General features: G+C 42.3%; 1 protein-coding gene across 20 annotated transcripts in view; it reads right to left on the bottom strand.

Annotated features, from left to right (window-relative positions):
• The window catches only part of syne1a (spectrin repeat containing, nuclear envelope 1a), a 141143-nt gene that overhangs the window by 21332 nt on the left and 99677 nt on the right, over positions 1-20134 (bottom strand). For 18 of the 20 annotated variants that reach the window (XM_061703709.1, XM_061703711.1, XM_061703702.1 and 15 more), the window contains 32 exons: positions 18601-18741; positions 16894-17007; positions 16663-16824; positions 15732-15926; positions 15288-15461; positions 13061-13252; positions 12117-12248; positions 11436-11536; positions 11181-11331; positions 10973-11101; positions 10722-10895; positions 9348-9563; positions 9169-9270; positions 8618-8737; positions 8334-8534; positions 8024-8197; positions 7805-7936; positions 7311-7507; positions 6311-6443; positions 5205-5387; positions 4979-5128; positions 4575-4751; positions 4339-4494; positions 3934-4089; positions 3693-3863; positions 2677-2810; positions 2388-2592; positions 1232-1414; positions 981-1127; positions 742-896; positions 513-660; positions 244-338 (listed from right to left, as the gene is read on the bottom strand). In XM_061703709.1, the coding sequence (XP_061559693.1) occupies positions 244-338; positions 513-660; positions 742-896; positions 981-1127; positions 1232-1414; positions 2388-2592; positions 2677-2810; positions 3693-3863; positions 3934-4089; positions 4339-4494; positions 4575-4751; positions 4979-5128; positions 5205-5387; positions 6311-6443; positions 7311-7507; positions 7805-7936; positions 8024-8197; positions 8334-8534; positions 8618-8737; positions 9169-9270; positions 9348-9563; positions 10722-10895; positions 10973-11101; positions 11181-11331; positions 11436-11536; positions 12117-12248; positions 13061-13252; positions 15288-15461; positions 15732-15926; positions 16663-16824; positions 16894-17007; positions 18601-18741 (5000 nt within the window). The remainder of the gene's footprint in view (positions 1-243; positions 339-512; positions 661-741; positions 897-980; positions 1128-1231; positions 1415-2387; positions 2593-2676; positions 2811-3692; positions 3864-3933; positions 4090-4338; positions 4495-4574; positions 4752-4978; positions 5129-5204; positions 5388-6310; positions 6444-7310; positions 7508-7804; positions 7937-8023; positions 8198-8333; positions 8535-8617; positions 8738-9168; positions 9271-9347; positions 9564-10721; positions 10896-10972; positions 11102-11180; positions 11332-11435; positions 11537-12116; positions 12249-13060; positions 13253-15287; positions 15462-15731; positions 15927-16662; positions 16825-16893; positions 17008-18600; positions 18742-20134) is intronic. The other 2 variants (XM_061703713.1, XM_061703715.1) reach the window with 2 other exon arrangements.

Raw genomic sequence — 20134 nt, 5'->3', positions numbered from 1 at the left:
TCATTATTATTACGGTAATAATTATTTTCGATTCATTCTGTTCATGAAAGCATACATATAGTAACATGAATACACACACACACTAATATCCATAGCTAGATTTTAATTAAACTAAAATGAGTTATTATAAGAGGTCCTTGGGTCCCTTGAAAGGTGCTATATAACGCGAAGCTATTGGCACTACAGTTTCAGATTTGAGGTCATACTACGGTGTTATAAAACAGAGTTCTGTGTCTATTTTACCCATCATCCACTTGGCCTTGGTCCAGCATACTATGACCATCGCTGATAATGGAGTAAAGAATTTGCTGTCGGCTGAACATCTCTGCCTGGAACAACTGCAAATCAAACACACAGGTGCACAGTATAATGAAATTCCGTCCTTTCTTCCTTCCTTCTTCCTTTACTTAAAGAAGTTAATTTAAAAAGCCTATACTTTTGGCCAACCCTGTGTAATAACACCATTTGGAGATGAAGTACACAAATACACAGAAATAAAGAGCCTCTTGGACCTCGTGCTCTCGCTGCTGCTCCAGCAGACTCTGGTAGTTGCCCGAGATCTCGACGGCCAGTTTGTGCTCCGCCTGAGACAGAAAGTCCATCCAGGCTTCGCATTTCTGCAGGAAAGTCTGGTGCAGGAGCAGCCCCGCCTGCAGTTTACTGTAGTCACAATAGTGTTATTCTTTAGTGCCGGAGTAGAGCACGAATGGACGGGGGATGTGCATCAGCAAAGCGGTGTACCTGAACCTCTCGCTGAGGAGAGCGGAGTGAGACGCCCACGCCCTGTTCAGACACTGCAGACGCTTCAAGTCTCCGTCGCTGAGCGGCAGTCTGTACATGAGCACGTTGACGCGCTCCAAGTCTGGAGACAGACTGCTCAGCTTGGACAGGGGAGCCTGAGAACAACCACGCTAGCTCATTCGCAACCCTAATGAGGACAAGCGCAATGGAAAACGGATGGATAGAGGCACATGTCGTACCTTCAGTTTGTCCATACGTGTTTGAATGTCACTCAGCGCTGGCGAGCCCAGCTGCTCCGACTCCTTCAACACTTGCGAGGCCTCGGCGTCCGTTTGAATGAGTGCGTCCAACTGGTCCCTGAAGCCCTCGCAGGTCCGACTTCCACACTAGTCAACGACAAAGAACCATTAAAAACCATAGCCGTATATAGACGGACACTTCAGCGGGCGCAATTGTCTTTCCGAAGAGGGCCCATGTTCTTGCGTCGTACCTGCAGCGCCTCCTGCTGCCTGTGCAGCGAGTGTGGCAGCGCCAACAAGCGATGCGTCAGTGACATGTACTCCGACTGCAGGGCTGCGAACGAGTAGGCGTCCACTCGCCTCCTCAGCTGTTCTCCCAAAGTTTGCAGCTGCTGCAGGGAATGCTGCACGGATTGCTGCTCACGAAGACACTCCTGTAAGGGCAGCAACATAATTGGAAGTCAATCAAGTGTCTTTTTAGGGTTACACAGGTACACATTATTATTGTTGTGATTATGTTCTGTTAATTTAACTCAAATTTTCATTGAATTTACAATCTGTTAAAATGGCATTTTGGTCATTTAGAATGGCCGAAATTCATTCCATTTAGTTTGTCATTTATAGCAATAGTGGCAAAACATCAGAACTAAGACTCAACGCAAAAGCAACATTTCACTTGTACAGTATATTTTCTCCAATAAAAGTGTCAAGTAGTTTGGAGGAAAATCTTGAAATACCTAAGCTCAATTATTTTTTATTTAGTTTGTTTCATGCCTTTATATATATGTATATAAAATAAGTGAACCCCTGCTATTTGCGGAGGACACGGTCCGAGCACTGACACGAATAGTGAAAATCCACGTATAATCGACGCGCTCTCAAAAGGGATTTTTAATGGCGTACCAATTGCACAAGATGGTGGAAAAGCACTTATAATGTAGAGGGCCATAAAGCACCAACACAATCATGAACCCATGTTACATAAACGACTGTATTCAGTAATTATTCAGCACAAACAAACCGACTTCACATGAAGCTCATCTTAGATAGCATACTAGCCTAAATAACGATTCCTGCATACTAGCCTAAATAACGATTCCTGAATTAAAGAGTCTGGAAAGAGCATTAAGGCAAGCATTCCAGGAGAAATCTCCCAGAAAGCACCCAGAAGCTCAGCAGGACGTTGGATGCCCCCTGTTGAGTAAATCAGGGGCCCGTCTCTCCGCTCTTTGACGGCTTTTGTTAGACTGGACTGTAACTCCACATTCAAGCTCACAAAGGCAAGGGTATAGTTTAGTATTCTCGATTGGGAGCTTGTAATAAATCAGCAGGGTGAGAAACTTCACAGTTTTGTCTGGATTCCCAATAACCGAACTTTGCAGCCTCCTTTGTACCCTGTGTACTCACATCACAGTCCCTCATCCAGGCGCTGCTCTCCTCTTCCGTGATGTCCCTGTCGGTGGCGCTCTTGAGCAGGCGGTCGGCACGCTCCTCTTGCCTCTCCACTGCTTTCGCACAAGTGCTGGATAATTCTTTGTATTGCTGCCAAAGCCCCAGCAAAGCCTTACTGTTCCTCAACTGCTCCGAGATCTGCTCGAGTAGATCGTTCCACCTGAGAAAATGATGTCAACATTTGGCCTTTCAGCTCAAATGTCTTCATTCAACGCAAAGGGAGTTTTGTTTTTTGCCGTTTTACCTCATGTTGACATCCCGCAGGGCTCTGTTAAGTGTTTCTGCCACACATGGGTGGCATTCGGTGAGGAGCTGCTGGGTGACGGAGCCAAACTTGAGTAAACTACTCTCCTGCTTGTCCATTTCCTCCTGTAGGTTCTGGGTGACACACAAAAACAAATCTTGTTAACCCTCAAGAAATCCTAGAGACATTTTGAGCCATTTGCTAAATGATATTCATGTTTAAAAATGTAAAATGTTCTCTTTAGAGTAGCTTGAACTAGCCTACAATGGCAAAGCTTACACAAAAAAAAAAAAAAAAAACGATTTGAAAACCATTAAAAATAAGATTTTGGACCCAACATTTATTTCAAGATCAACAATTGTAATCATTTCTGTTATGATTAATATTTTGAGTACTACCCTTCAATATAATATATGAATATATAAATGTATTCAATATATTTGTTTACATTTGTCACCATAGGGTGCAATTCTTCCTCATTCAAAGCATGCAGCAACATTTCACACTTTATCCTCTTTTTTGCAAGTATGCCTTGCTACTAGAATTATATAACAAGTGGGTTAAAATCCCCCAAATATAATTCATATTTAATATATATGCAGTATTTCCTTATCCTCTGGACAACTTCCTAAAATCTCTCAAATCCATGTCCACCAGATCCACTACGTTTTCCCATTCAAAGCAAAATTACACGTAAAATTTCACAATCAGTCCATGAAGTGTCAAACCTTTTCAGTAATAAAGGGTTAAAATCCCCAAAATATAATTAATATTTGATAAGTATATTACATTACTACAATATGTAGGTTTACTATATCCACAAATACCTAAAATGTCCAACAGATGGTGCTACTTTTCCCCCATTCAAAGCATGCAGCAAAATTTCACACCTTTTTCTGTCTTTTGCAAAGGTGCCTTCCTACTTTCTTATAATTTACTATGTACTATTTCCTTAAATATCTCAAATATATGACATTGGTCACAACAATGTATGTTCCAGTGTGTGCAGCACACACCTCCAGACTCTCCACCTGCTGCTGCACAGCCTCCAAGGAGCCACTGATGAGGTGCAGCCGGGACACACAATACCTGCCCTCCATCAGGTACCCATCTATCTCCTCCGCAGCACGCCTGTATAAGGTCCATTGTTCCAGCACTGAGCGCAGGATCACCTTCATCTGACTTATCTGTGATAGCAAGACTTGATTATAGCCCAGAAAGACAACAAGTCAGTGATTGGTTTAAGTAGGAGCCTACCATGTGTTCCAAATGAGCCCAGGATTGGTTGAGTCCTTTGAGGGTCTCCTTGACAACAGCGCAGGCTTCTCCTTTTTTATCCTGGATGAGAGTGTTTCCTCGTTCCTCGGCCTTCTCTAGATCCTTCTCTTTCTCCTTCACAAGTTCCTCCAACTCCTAGAACAACAACAACAGAATTGCAGCTGCTCTTCTGGCATAAACTGCATAGAGAGCCACCATTCAGCATGACAAAGCAGTTCAGTTGAACAGGACAGGGGAAAAAAAAAAAGGTCTGGCCACTATTGTGAAATTATGGTAAATAAGTTTCCACCAACCAAACCAATACTACCGAACAAAAAACAACAATCAATTTACTGTACTTTTGTGCTTGGTAGAGGTAACAAAGTACCACGTTGCCGAAGCTACCTGACAATCTTTCAGCGCATTCTGCACTGATGCAACATCCTCTATCCTGTGTCTCTTCTTCAGTTTCTCCTCCTGGAGTGTCAGCCATGTTTTCAAGGCCTGGACTCCATTCTCGTGTTCTAGCCAACTTTCCAAAAGTCCTTCTAAATGCTGAATCTGGAAGAAAGAGAAGAAAAAAAAAGACAGTTCAGTGCCAAATCAGTGTAGCTGACAGACAAGGACAAAAGATGACTTACTTTTTCCGCGATAAGCCCTTGTAGTATCTGCCATCGTCTGTTCATAGCCCCAAGGCTCTCTGCAAAGTCGGTTTTATCGCTGCGCTTTCCCTCCACGTCCTGACTGCTGATCTGCAGTACTGACTGGCTGACAAAGTCCACAGTCAGCTGTTTGCAGGTGAGGTCGATGCGGAACCCCTGTGAAAAGTAGACGGATTACGTATTTTTATTTTGTATTTTGATGTAATACATGATTTGGGAAAATAATTGAAAAAAATAATACTGAAGACAGAAGTGTTTCAGCCAGTGGGGTGTGCGGCATACGCATTGTGCAAATGACCTGATCATCAATCATCATGGCACCACCTCTGTTTTAATTTGAGCCAGGATAAAGTGTGGGTCACTGAATATGTTTTTCTTATTACCTTGTACTTTTGCAAGACGTTCTGGACCACCTCTGAGCCCACAGCTCCAGCGATCTTATCCTGGTCTTCGTTTATGATGTTCTCCATAAGCGCGATCCAACTGATGAGCTCGGCGATGGCGTGTCGTGACGGCAACTTCTCCATCTGTAGCTAAGGGACAAAAGATGACAAATGGTTATGACAGGCATCAGAAGCAGAAGAAGGAGCATCATTTACTCCCACAGACCTGATGGAGCTTCTCTTGGACGACGGGAATGCGAGTGAGCAGCTCGGCCCACTGAGTGTCGACGTGGCCAAGGGCTGTTCTCAGACCGGCCGTGTCTACCCGCTTGAGTCTCAGCAGCTGGTTGCCCGTGCTCAGAACGGAAGAACGCAAAGATGACTTGGCATCCACCTCCTTGGAAAACTCCTGCAAGAAGCCCAAGTGACTCTCAGTACGATGCAGTGAACAGTGAGCATAGTGACTTTTGCTCTTTTTAACCCTGTATGGTGTTTGCGTCTGTGGCACCCGTTTCATTTCTTATGAAAATAAAATGAATAGCAAAGCAAATCTATTCATAAGCTGACGTGAACCCAGAGTAGAGACTTTAGAATTTGAGTAACATGTTCTGACCTTTTTGTTCTGGTCAGAACCCGAGCTGCAGTATTCTGAATGAGCTGCAGCTGTTTAATGCTCCTTTGGGGGAGTCCAGTTAGAAGACCATTACAGTAGTCAAGTCTAGTTGAGATCAAAGCATGGCATGAATGAGCTCCTCCTGGTCTGCTTGGTACATGCGAGCCTTCACCCTGTATATGTTCTTCAGGTGGTAGAAGGCTGTTTTACTAATTGATTTGCTATGACTTTCGGGTCGGAAACTAACAATACACCAAGGTTTCGGACTTGGTCTTTGGTTTTTAAAAAGAGTGACTCCAGGTATTTTCTAATAGTAATCCTCTTTTCTTCACTGCCAAAAACAATTATCTGTTTTCTTGTGGTTTAATTGAAAGAAGAAAGAAGAAGAAAGAAGAAGCAAGATTGTTTTTTCTGACTCAAGACTCCTTGGCCACACACATTTTCAACACGCATATTATAGACAGGATGTTCTGATCCAAGTGTGAACATTTTGTGCTTCTGACCTTGCCCTTGCAGGATTGTAAAATTCAAGCACCAATACATTCTGCACTTATGCTCCCAAACATTTTACCAGAGGTGGGACTAAGTCACATATCTATGAATTTCAGTCCATTTTTCACATTTCAGACTTGATCACAGGTTTCCAGTAGACCCACGGACATTGAAAGAAAAAGAAAAAAAACCATGAACACCACACATGGGTTTACGCCAGCACATACCAGGAAGGCACAGAGGTGATCCCTGACGGTCTCCAGGTCCTGAGGCACAGTGACCGACTGCGTCGTCCAAAACTCAAGTCTGTCCAGAGCCAACTGTAACCAGTGGCTCAATTCTGCTGACTCCCTTTGGTACCTAGACAAAAAAGATTGAACCACAAAAATAATAAATACCACAAACGTCAGTCAGGTGACTTCATTATTGGACTTAATCCAATTTTACCAAGTATCTGTACTTTACTTGCACAGCAAAGTCAACCTACAGAATTTAGCTTTAGTTTACTACATATTCAGAAGTTTATTCCTTTAGCCTAAAGCTATAAACTCCAGAAGTTTGAATTGTTTCCACAGTGGAAAGGCTGTGTAACTGTGAGTGTTGTTGGATTCTTTATTTGTATTTGACACTGCAGTGTTTATGCAAAAGTAAATGTTTCTCATCTCCGTGAGCCCGTCAAGGGCGTTTCCTGTTGTATGTTATCATTAAGCTATCTGATTTTAGTTAGGCCAAGGATAATGGAAATGACAAATAAACAGCTTGAAGCAAGAAAACTTTAATTAAACTGTTAGTTATTAGCTTAACTAAACACTTTGAGGGGGGTGGTGGTGAGGCTGCCAACCTTATTGTAGCTGATAAAGATGTGAAAACAGCACACACTAACATAGAAGCAGAAATACTGCCAGTGCTAAAACAAAATATGCACAACAAAAATAATATCTTTAATTTTTGTCATGATGTGCATTTGAGCAAAGCAAATCTGTATATTTTAATCCTTAATCGTGTGCAGATTTAATTTTAAAACGTGAACAGTTAACACTTCGCTCATCGAAGAAATTCACCAACAGTAAAACTAAACTAATAGACAAGAACATGACATTGGAAAAAATCGGGATTGGAAAAATCTGCGTATAAACCGCACCTTTGCTTAAAATGCAGGGGTCAGTCCAAAAATACAGCACACAAGTCAGACAGAAGATGTGAATGGTAAGTTTTCCAGAGTTTTACCTGCTCCAGTGTTTGAGCGTGGAGTCGAAGCGGTGCAGCTCCTTATTGACTTTGGTGGTGGATGAGAGCCAGTGTTCTCCCAGCTGGGTCAGCTGGTTCTCCAAGTCCAAACAGCTAACAGATAGAAGTAGCCTCTTACCCTCCTCCAGGACCTGATACAGTTGGGGCTGATGCTCAGTCAGACTGGCCTTCAGACGCTAAAACCGAGGAGAAGATGGGTGCCAAAAGATGACATTCATATGTTAAAATCCTTCTTTCCAATTGCCTCTGTCCCAACCGCCATCTTGTGTTTCTTCCCTATGGCCCCAATTCCCTCATATGCATCCATTTTCCATCAGATTGGACCTCATTAGTGTCACTGGAGCCTATCCCAGGTGACTTTGGGTAAGAAGCAGGTTACACTATGGACTGGACGCCAGCAAATCATACGACACATATAAATGCAATTAGTGTAATGGCCACGTGTCCCAAACGTTTTGTCCCAAAAGTCTGACCTGGTAGAGACTGATCCTCTCAAAGAGTCTGTCCTCGGTCTCTTCCACCAGGCCCACCGTGGGAATGCTGCACTCGACAGAGTCCAGCTGTCTACACAGAGCCTGGTAGTCTTCCATAAGCCTGCTCCATGACTGACAGGGAGCCAAGCTCATCAACATTTGCTGACTCTCATTTCGTTAATTAAATATCGAGCTATTGAAGCCGTTGCTTATTCTCACCTCCAGTATGCTCTCCAGTTCCATCCCTCTCCTGTGGGCCTGTTTGAGGACACTGTCAGCTGAAGACATGGTCTCCTCTAGGACTTGGCTTTCCCGCGGTGCCACCAAACCAGATACTTTGCCGTAGAAGGTCTGAGTGAGGATCATGTGACATTCAAGACTCTGGAAGAACTCCTGATGGGGAAAAGAGGAAACATTGACAACATGGAGGTCAAACTGAGTATGTTCTTTACTCCAGTCCAACGGAGAATTCACATTATCAAGAGTCCTGTCATTTAGGTGTTGTTAGATGAAAAGAATGACACCTTACTTTGTGTTTGTCCAGTAACATTTGGACCTCAACAACTGAGGCAACTGTCATTTTCTGGTCTGCGGCCATCTTGTCCTGGGCCGTGTCCACCAGGTCTGTGAGGTCTCGGAGGGCCGCTTCGTACTGAGCCTTGACCGACAGGGCTCGGTTGAGGCCGCTGCGTCTGGAGCCCACCATCAGCAGCAGCTCTTCGTATGCGTCCTGCATGACAAATGTCCACCATGTCACCAATTCCATGAGAGAACTGAAGGAATTCGGTATGTTTTTTGTTTTTTTTCCTTAACCTGTAGTTTGAGGAGTTCCTGGTGGGTGAGTCGGTCAGATTGTAACCCTTCATCTTTGGTCTTCAGCTCGGTCACTCTCTGCTCTAACTCCTTCAGACTGTCCTCCACCTCTGATAATGTCTGCAAAAGAGAGCCATGTCATTCATAGCAACAATATAAGGCGGGCGGGGCAGGGGCAAAGCATGGCTACCCGACCCCATTCAGCAAACTTCGTTCTTTAATCCGGCCCCAAGGAGCATATACTTTATAAAGAGTGCAGTAATATTTGAATAACTGTAATTTGTTCATTAAAATGTATTGATATTTTATTGATTTTTCTTAAATTCATTTATTTAATCACATCATTGGTATGTTATAATAACCAATTGTATACATATATTTAAGATTTTTCTGTAATTTATTAAATAATTGGTATTTCGTTATGATTTATTTTTCTATTTTTAGTTTACATAAAAATGGTTAAATAATTGCTAATGCTGTGGCTTAAGAGTTTCCAGCTCTACGAGCACGTTAAAATAATGTGTGTGTGTGTGTGTGCATTGGCCTCGAACCTCGATCTGCTTGGCTGCGGGCCTGTCCACTATCGCGGCCATCTTCTGTAGCAGCAGGTGTTTACTCTCGCTCAAAGTGGTGAACAGCATTCGGAGTTCATTCTGGCCCAAAGAGAGCAAGCGGTGTTAAAATTAAAACATACACTGTTAGAATCAGGGGTTTATTATGAGCATGGTACCTGGAAGTTTAAGTGCTCCTGGAGTCTGTCCCTCATGGTGTGGCATTGCTGTTCAAGGGTGGAGTCCAGCAGCCCCATCCGCTCCTGCAGACCCTCCAGGGTGTCCTTCATCAAGGCTCGCTCCTCCCCTCCGCACAACCTGCCCGCACCTCCACCCAGCAGGTCTCTGTACTGATTGACCTCTCTGCTCATCTCCTTCAGATCTTTATTAGTGCACTGTGCAGATGAAAGGAGGACAGCATTACCGAATTTATCCATCCATATTATCTAGTGCTTGTTTTCATTAGGATATAGGGATAGCTGGAGCCTATCCCAGCTGACTTCGGGGTGAGAGGCAACATAAACCCTGGATTGGTTTCGAGCCAATCGCAGAGCACATGTAGACAAACCGTTCACACTGACTTTCACATCTCTGGACAACACACTGATGTAAAATATACCAACTCCATACAGGAGGGCCCGAGTTGAGATTCAAACCCAGAACCTCTCGACTCAAGAGTCAGACAAGCTAACCACCAGTACACTGTGCTAAACATGACTGCATTTAGTTCTGGGCTAACTTATCAGGGCTGAGCATATCTAAATAAAACCTTTTAATTCTAGGAACTACAAGAACTAAATGATTTTGAAACAGCGGGTGTAAAAGAGGCTTAAGGTGAAAATCAAATCCTTTGGGCATTTTTTGTCAATTTTTTCCCTCACTTTACTACAAAGTTGCAGAGAACAATTTTCACAGCTTTTGTCAAAACAAACTACTGCAGTAACTTCCTATTTATTTATTTTACGATAAGCAATGGGATTAGCTACATACTAACCCCCCACCCCCACCCCCACCCCCACCCCCCAAAAAAAACTTAAAAGACTGAAAAGCTAATCAAGAAAAAAATAAAATCTTTTATGTAAAGATTTATGTCCATATGTTGTTGGATCTATTCAAATACTGCCAGCACTGGGCTTAAAAAAAGTAATGAAATGAAGAATATAATTGATAAAATAATATAATAAGTTAAGCAAAATTATTTGCCAATGGAACAGGAAAATGTACTTAGTGAAATGTTTTCATATAAGTAAGGAAAAGCAAGCAAGGAAAAAAAGTCTTGAAGCAAGTGAAATGCTCTTACGCAAAAACTGCCTTGTAAGAAGAAATATTTTGGCAGACAAACAAGCATATTTTGCCTTTATTTGAGATCAAATTTTGATTGGAGGGTATTCTGTATTGCCTAAAACGTGACCTGTTTATAGCTAGTAGGTGAGTTGTTAATTCATTTGAAGCAACTGATTAAAAATGTAAGCACTAACCTTGTAAAATCATCACATTCCAAGCATTTTAATACATTGCAAGCATCCTTGTGAGCCATTTGTCCTCTGTCTCACCTCCAGATGTGTGAGCTGGGTCTCAGTGTCTTCGGACAGCAGCACGGGGCCCGACAGCATCTCGTTCTCAGCGGCGTCCAACCAGGCGGAGGCGGCCGACACTGCGCCGTACAGATTCTGTTGGAGCTCCATCCCACCTGAAGAGAACGCCATCTTTTTGTCACCGCTTTCTGGCTGCAAGAGGAGCAAAAAGAGTATTTACACGGTGAAGCAAGACGCAGTTACAAGCGCTTTAGAAGTGATTGTTTTACCTCTTCAGTGATTCTTTCTAGAGCTTGGCTGCAGGCTTCAAATAAAGCTGCGGGAGAGCGAGACTCCTGGCTGCTGGACTCACCTCTGAACACCATGCTGGGACTGGTCAGACGCGACCGGTGGATGATCTGCGCACACGGGGAGCGTTAGCGTTGACTTGTGCAGATTAAATAACATGGATGTTCATGTAATACAAGGAGATCGTACTGGGCTGAACTGATCGTGTTCCAGTGTGTTGAGCGAGAGCTGCAGCTTAGTGCTCTGATCTTTGTTCAAGTTCTCCCAACGTTGTCTCAAGTGGTCCCCGTGAGACCAGCTCTCTGTCTCCAGCAACACCCCCACAGGAAGAGACACCTCACTGCAGAAGGGAGGAGAAAAAGGATCTCACAAAATTGCCAAATCATATTAATAATATTTACGGTTTAAAAAAAAAAAAAAAAAAAAGAAAAGGTGAGAAAGTACCTATCCCCATTTGTTGTGCACTGTTGACTGAGTAAGTCTTCCCCAACGCTGGCCACTGACTTCAGCAGCCTCCTCTGCTCTGCTACATGCTGCTGAAGCTCCTATAATTAGACACGCATGGGCACAGACAACCACAACGTATTCTCATGCATTCCAATAGCCAAGTGGTGGTAAATGATAGCTTAATTGATCCCTTGACCAAAATTAAAAAAAATAAAATAAAAAAACAAAAAAAGGGTATACAGCGGTTCCCCCATTATTTTGTGGTTCAATGTTATATCAGAAGCCCTGGCTAATAGGAAAGTAGTAATTGGTGTTTAGGAAGTATGAAATGATACATCTTGACTGTTCAAAGATCTTCGTATGTTGGGGAGGAGCTAAATTTAGCCTGTTACAGATGTCGCATACCGTACGTTTTTGCTCTGTTGCAGTCTTGTTATTGGTTGACAATTTCAATTTTCATGGGTTGCGAAGGCAACATACTTTTTGCCATGTGTTTTGGGATCATAGTTTGTGGTCTATTACTGGTATTAATAGTAACCATAAACATTGTGGGTGGGCGTCAATTACACCCGGTTCTCGACACGGCTCGGTCCCGGTTTATTTAGGATAAAATTAGAGCCAAAACAGACTAGCGCTAGCCCAGCTCACATCTAAACATAAAGTCCAGCATCCCCTTACCCTCTGTCGGAGCAGGTTGTCGTGATGCTGCTGCGTGCGCGATGAACGGGCCTGGGAGAGCCAATCCTGCACGTTTGGGCTCTGCGAAAGAGACGAGTCCGGCTCGCTGTCGTCCTGCTCCTGCAATGAACCCTGGGAAAAAAACAAGATATTTTTAGATATTTTATAAAATTATTCATTAACTAAAATCATAAATGCAATTAAAAATGAGAATGAATAAGCTATTTTCTTTTGTTTCCTGCAAAAAAATTCATGAGACGGTACTGTGGACGACTGGTTAGAGCATCTGCCTCACAGTTCTGAGGACCGGGGTTCAATCCCCGGCCCCGCCTGTGTGGAGTTTGCATGTTCTCCCCGTGCGTGCGTCGGTTTTCTCCGGGCACTCCAGTTTCCTCCCACATCCCAAAAACATGCGTGGTAGGTTAATTGACAACTAAATAGCCCGTAGGTGTGAATGTGAGTGCGAATGGTTGTTTGTTTTTATGTGCCCTGCGATTGGCTGGCAACCAGTTCAGGGTGTACCCCGCCTCCTGCCCGATGACAGCTGGGATAGGCTCCAGCACGCCCGCGACCCGAGTGAGGAGAAGCGGCTCAGAAAATTCATGGATGGATGGAAATTTAATGAGCCCACCCCTGTTGTGAAAAAACATCTAATTACTAGATTAGTCAAAAGTGAAGGCATCCTACCATGTTTAGCTTTAGCATGACTTAGCATCCCTTTGTTTGAGGGGTCCTTCATAAGGCACACAAGCTCTTGTCGTCCCACAATGGAAAACCTTCACGAGGAACCGTGGCCCGCTATGTTAGCACAATGCGACTATTGATGCTACTGTTCAATACGACGCGCTGCGCATCAGAAAAGGCAGAATAGAGGGTGAGGATAGAAAAATAACTGAAGATGTGCACATTTCATGGAAAAACCTAAAAACACAGCATTCCCTCACCTGTATGTCCACCTGTTTGTCCTGCAGCATCTGCTGCAGCTCTATCAGACTGTCCTTCAGGGAGTGCAGTTTGAGGGTGAGCTGCTCCGCCTCGCCTTTGGTCTCGGCCCGGCCCTCCAGGAGCAAGCTCTTGCTGTGCACCGACAGCTCGGACAGATACGACACCTTCTGCTCGATCTCGAGTAGCATGTTCTGCACAATAAACAAAATAAATGTTTTTCTTGAACAACCCGTTTAGGTTCTAATTCCTTAACCTACAGCACAATATTACTAAGAGCAAAATACAAGCTCCCTCCCCATGTTCATACTGTGAGGATGTGTTACAATGAAACAAAGCGTAGTGTTTGAGCATCGTTTTTAAGGGCCCTTGGCTGTGATTCTAATATTCCCAGACAACACAAAGTGTCTCCAACTGTTCTCCTTTTATTTCTGCCACTCTGCGAAAAGACGGAGAGTCTCGCAACAATTACAAATCAATAACACATCAAATTGTAAAATGTGCATTCTTTTCTTTTCACCAAACAAACCAGAGGAACGAAGCTTCATTTGCATTTAAAAAAACAACTCACAACAAGTGGAGTGACAGAAAACAATGGAATGTGGCTCCAGTTACTCACAATTTATTTCAAGACCAGACTGAATGTCTGGTTAGTGGATTAACAACCACATACTAAGATGAGATGCAAAAAGAGATGTAAAACCATTTTACGTGTATCGTCACACTCTCATCTAAAATACACTACTGTATTTCTTTCTCAAGCTGATATCTAATTAAAGTGTTGTTAACCTTGCACATGCTGGTATGTGTCGATAACAATAATCTATGTATTTGGTTTTAGCTAAGGTTCACCCCCCGGTAGATGAGGATCTACACAGTGGGGTGGACAGGAGCCATATGTGAGATGATCTATAATCAGCTTATTTAACCTCGCCAGACTAAAAGAAACATGTGCACATGTTCCATTATTACGGCGGAAAGGACAATTACGGTGTGTTACAGGGCCAATGTTGTCACCTTAACATTAGCTGGTCTAAAATTAGCTCTTGTTATGATACGTTACCATAGAAACAGGAAGAGCGGGGACTGTAAAGGAATGTTAGGGGGCTGTGCGACCATATATGGAGATAAAACTACTTTGAACTCATTTCTATTTCAACTAAAATGATGTCATTTTAAATACAAACCCATTAGTACCTCATTTTTAAAGAGGAATTCAGCAGCTTCTGGCACTAATAACAGTAATTTTCATCACACCTTTAGATCAACAGGAAAGGAAATTGTGTTTTATGGCACCATAATATCGAAACAAACCACAAAGCTGGAAAAACACGAAAATGGCTATTGAGAAGGGCAGTAGGGGGGTTAGCACAAGGGTGGGCACCTTTGTGCTCAAGGGCCACATTCTATTTTTAAATTGGACAGCTCAGGCATTCATAGATGAGGTTAAAAAAAAAAAATATGAGGGAAATAGTTAATTTTAATAATAAAAAGAATTCTCATGTTCAATTACTTATACTTAATTGATCAACTATATATTAAAATGTATAATTTTTATTTAGTTATTTACAATTCATAAATTTAAACAGATACAAATATATACATTTTACTTCAACAATTTTAGAGGAAAAAAGGCTAAATCGATGGAACAGATACTACAGGACTGTTGATCAAAGGGCCACATTTGAAATATTTTTTTTTTAAACTGGACAGATGAGCCAGACCATGATTGGTTAAACGCAAGTTAAAGTGTATCAAAAGGTGTAAAATACTATATGCTGTTTCATGTCATAAATTAATACTTCACTCATTTTAAAATTATAATTATTCAGAATTTATTTAATTATAATTAACCAATTGTTTATTAAAATAAATGTAAAAATGCAAAATAGTAATAGTAACTAATATTTTTTATTGTATCATTTACAATAAACCAATTATTTCATTAGATAAATATATGATGAACGCAGAATTTTAATTAACCAATTTCTTTTTTATTACTGGACTGTTAATGTTCGGTCTGAGCCATATGTGCCATGCCCACCTCCGTTCTAGCACCCTTCATAATCTGTTTGTAATTGCTAAGAGGGATGTCTCAATACATTTGTGTCCAAATGTTGTACAGAATGAATAACACCAAAAAGGGGAACTTTCTCAGCTAAGCAACTACGGAGACCATCATGACTCATCATCTCCAGGCCGACATGCAATGCCAGTACGTCACGTCACCTGGCAGTCAATGAGCTGCTCCTCCATGTCGAGGTCTTCGTTTTGGAGGTGAAGCACCGAGCTGAGGGTGGCGCGGGTGCTGAGCAGCCAGTGGTCCAGCTCCTCGGCCTCGCTGTGGTACCGCTGCAGTGCCTGTTCTTGACGCTGCTCCTCTAGTTGCTCGCTGAGCTTCTCCTGCCAGATATAAACGATCCACGTGAGCATCGGTCGGTCGAAAATAGGTGAGCGGCACAAAAAAAAAAGGCTAAAAGAAAAGCGTGTGTCGTGTTACAGGCAGTGCACACATTAAATAATTTAATTTAATTAATGTTCAATATGCTTTGTGAAACCAGTTATAAAATTCGTTTGAATATGTTGGAGAATTTTAATATTAGATTTTTTCAGAATGCAGCCGATTTAATATTTATAAGATATTTACAATTGTATTCTGATTGAGCAGTTCACCTCCAAAAGCTGCCGTTTGCCGGAGGCCTTCATCCGGATGGTGGCCATTCTCTCTCCCAGCACAGTGAGGGTGGACTGCAGAGCCAGCTGATCGGCGGGCTCGCCGTTGCCGTCTCCGTCCGCCAGCTCCTCCGAGAAGCACGTCTGCAGCTCGCCGGTCTCATCTTGCAGCATCAGGATCTCGTCCATCAGAGCCTGGGTGAGAGGAGGAACGTGCAAGAAGTTTAACAGAGAACAAAATCAAGCATCGATAAGAAGAAAGAGTGGCATTGTTCAGTCTAAAGGCTTCTTTATACTCGCGCGGGTGGCGACCGCGTTGACGTCATTGCGGCTATACCGCAGCGCAGTTTGCCTTTATACTCGAGCGCAACCCACGCGAGCAGTTTGAAAATCTACTGCAGTTCACCTCCAAGTCGGGGGTGTCGCTACGGCTGCTATTGGCTAGGACAGCACAGGGTGGAGTTTCCTCTGCATTTTTGGGCGATTTCCGGGAGCCGTTTTTCCTTTCCTTTCCGTAATAAGGAACAAAGCAACAACAATGGCGACCGTGTTTTCACGGCTCAAACATATAGTTATGTGTGGGGATAAGATGCTAGATGAAGTAGCATCATATTCTCCAGGTGGTAGATTTGTCATTATGATGGGGAGTTGGAGTGGGGTTCATCAGCGCATAGAGCATACACACCCCACAGCATTTGAGAGCGGAAATAAAAGCTGGATTTTTCACAATTTTAAATCCTCATTTTATATACTTACGATATACGATTTTAGTATCATTTACAAATATACTTGTCGATTTTTGTATCATTCACATTTGGCAGGGTTGTTAACAACACTCTGTATTGTGCTAAATTTTGAATAAAAATGTATTTTCCCTTTACAGGGACTTTAATTCTCCATATGAGTGGCTTGTGAAGCTGTCGTCTCTCACCTGATGCGTCGCCATTTGGCTCTCGGGGGTCTTGCCGGGCTCCGGGCCTTCGCCGAGCGCTGCCTCGATGGACTCCATCTTGATGGAAATGGACTGCAGGGACTCCTGGTAGTGCTGCTGTCGCTCCAGCGCTTCGTATAGACTCTTCTGCTTCTCGCTTATCTGGGGCACGACAAGTGGATAAGGATGATGCGTGCCGTTCTGTTTCAAAGCAGGTCGATTTAACCGTACCACGTTCTTGAGCGTTTCCCAGGATCTCTGCAGGTCATCCAGGTTGGCGGTGCTGGTCTCCATAGACGGGTCGTATAGCTCCTGGAGTGCTGCTCGACTTAGACCACCTCGACCCTGTTACATGAGGACACGGTAAACACGTGGGGAGCGTAAAATTATTTTGGGAGGCAAATACATGAAAAAAATTTAATAAAATAATTCTTAATAAGCAATTTTAGGGGGGGGGGGGATTCAAGATTAATACAACAAATATACTTTATTTGCCCGTCCGATTTAAAGTGTATATCTCAACTAATAAGCAGTAATGTTCTAGCCTTAGCACGAGTTAATCAGATCTTGCCGCACTGGTGTTGTGATCAATCGAGTAGCATCTGACCAAGGTCTCATGAGGCTAGTTTGCTCTCATGTTTCTCTACTTTTCGAATGCAGCACGTTTGAGTTTGAGTTTGCCGACGGTGTTTAAAGGTTGCAGTCATTTTGCAACCAAAATACAGCTCACAATAACAGAAAATTCATTATTTATGAAGCATAAGAACAACTATACGCTGCTATTCCACTCTTGCAATCCTCCTGCATCTTAACAAATACAGAGTAAAGGCAAAGGTTGGCGCAGCAAATCAAAATGTGGCAAACAAACGCTTTTTGTTAGCAATTCATTGGTGTCGACATTGTCGATGACAAGAATAAGAGGGAGTAGAGCTGGTATCTAAGGCAGTAAGGCTCCCAATCCAAGCACGCCATTTAGATATGCAATCAATTGTTTACAAGTAACAACTATCCACTCGCTTATTAACTTGGTGCACATCTTTTAAGACATGATGAGCAGGAATTCAAGGGATTTTGTACAAAAACTAATTTTGTAGTTGAAAGTTACAATTAAATCCTTGGAAACTAAAACCAAATTGAGAAATTGTTTTGGTTACCTCATGTTTTAACGTTTTTTTTTAATTCTAATTGTTTTAAGAACTTAAATCACTCTAGCCCTGTAGCTGCACTGAAATGATAGAATGAGAAGATTGATATCTAGTAAGATTTGTAGTAATACTAATTCACTGTAACGTACTAAATAGACAATATTCAAGGAATTAATTTTAAGGAACAAATATGCCCTAATGTAAACTCTTTGTTTTGAAATTATGGAACATTACAATTGGCGTATAGTAGGATTTGTACAAAGAGGAATACAATTTAATTAGCAGGATACCCACTTTTTCTTTACTACTTGAAAGAGCATTTTTTTTTTTTTTTTTTTTTTACGTTTCATATATTTTACAAAAATAATAAACCCTACTCCTAACATCTGTTTTATAATTACATTGTAAAATATAATACAATTTTTAGTACTTTGCTGCAAGAATTTGTGTAATTTTGTATAATTTCATACCTAATTTTTCCAAATCACAAATCATGTTTTGTATGCTGATGTTTTTGGGTGGCTTGTGTAGCCCTTGATAGGACAAAACTTCAATCAAAATGGACCTCATAAGCCTCGCTATATAGCAATAAAGTCGTGTGATGTGGGTTAAATATAATAAAAGGCCATTATAATATTTATTTCCGGGGTTAAAATGTTGAATTTCTCATGGTAAACTGGCGTAAATAAATACAGTGGCAGGGTGATGATGTGAAGAGCTGGCAGGCCAAGCAGGGCTCAGAAGGTCACCAAAGGGGGAGGGGCGGGGGTTTCCGGGTGCAGTTTGGCAGTACCTGATTAAAAGGAGCGTCAGCGTTAGCCCCAGGGGAGGGGGAGCGGCAGGCAGAGGGAGAGGAGACCTCGCTGTTGGTGCCCTCCTCCCCTGACTCCTCGGTCACAGGGGAAAGGAGTGTGTGGCAGCGGCCTGCTGTCATCTGACCACACCGCACCGCCGCACCAAAGGAAGCAGGAGGGGGGTGGGGTAGGGGGGAAACATAGGACGGGAAAAGGCTGAATGAAAAGCGTGAGACAACAGAAAAAGGAAAGGAAGTGCGAGCATAGGCTTTAAAAATCAAAGTGGGAGTGCAGGTTGAGCAGGTTGTAGCGGGCACATCGTTTAATACATAATTGCACGGGGAACAATCACAATCCATTCTGTCCTGTTGCTGCCCAACAGCAGCCAAGAAACAGACATCACTGGAGCTCTTGTAGTGGATCTCATTCGATCGCGTACATTTCCTGTTGTCATATGCTGTCAGCCTCATCCCTCAATTGACAATTTGGTTTGTAATGTTCAAATGTCCTCTAAACCAGTGGTTTTTATGAGATCCAATAGAAGGCCACGTGACTTCTGAATTACAAATAAAATACATAAAGTGAAAGGAAAGCGGTGACCATTGTGAGAATGCTGCAAATTATACATATACTGTAGTTTGTTATTAACATAAATCCCAAAGACGATTCAAGTGTTTTCATTGACGTTGCAGCAAGCATAAAAAAAGAGAAAACACTGCAGTTTTAACATTGAATGTAACGGCCACCAAAGCATGCCATGTCTGGAGAGCGTATGAGTGACATCAGCTGTCCCAGAAGTGGCCCAGTTGTCTTGCAGCTTGCCTGTCTGCATGCATGCATGAGTAGCGAGGCAGAGCTGAAACGCAAGCCAAGGCCCAACTGTGCTGCTTTTTGGCAGTTCACAACTTGGCTAAACTCACCCGGGGCCTTGTTAAAATACGCGGGACGCTTTCCCGGGTTTTATGACGCAATGCGGCGCAATGGAGGACATCGGCATGCAAAAGTTTTGTTCTCAGCTGCACAGTCACTAGGTCAACAAAGTAGATGATGATCACGAAGACGAGGCCGCGGAATGTGACTAGTAGACGGCAGTATGTGAAGTGCAAACACAGCAGGCTAATGAATCAAACAAACAAAAAGTGTACACACACACACACACACACATATCGCAAGAATATCTCAACTTGAAGTATGACTCGAGTTTCTCTACTACAGTAGATTCGTATATTGTATATTAGAATAAAACACTTATAATACATAACTATAATATATATTATAATGAATCACAATACATAGTCAATTTTTATTTCATGCCCATTAAAGACAAAAGGAAAATAATTCAACTATATGTATTGATAAATACAATAATAACATATAATAATTATATTTTGTATTTACGCAAAATAAAAGTCCAAAGAGAAAAACAAAAATTTGCTGACATTCACTTTTTATTTTTGTAATGTCTAAACAAATATAATTTGATGTAATCATGTTTATTTAAAACATGCTTGATTATATTATTTATTTTAAAAG

Source organism: Phycodurus eques, chromosome 18 (genome assembly GCF_024500275.1).
Source record: "Phycodurus eques isolate BA_2022a chromosome 18, UOR_Pequ_1.1, whole genome shotgun sequence".
Taxonomy (NCBI): domain Eukaryota; kingdom Metazoa; phylum Chordata; class Actinopteri; order Syngnathiformes; family Syngnathidae; genus Phycodurus; species Phycodurus eques.
This window is presented reverse-complemented; position numbering and strand designations above follow the sequence as displayed.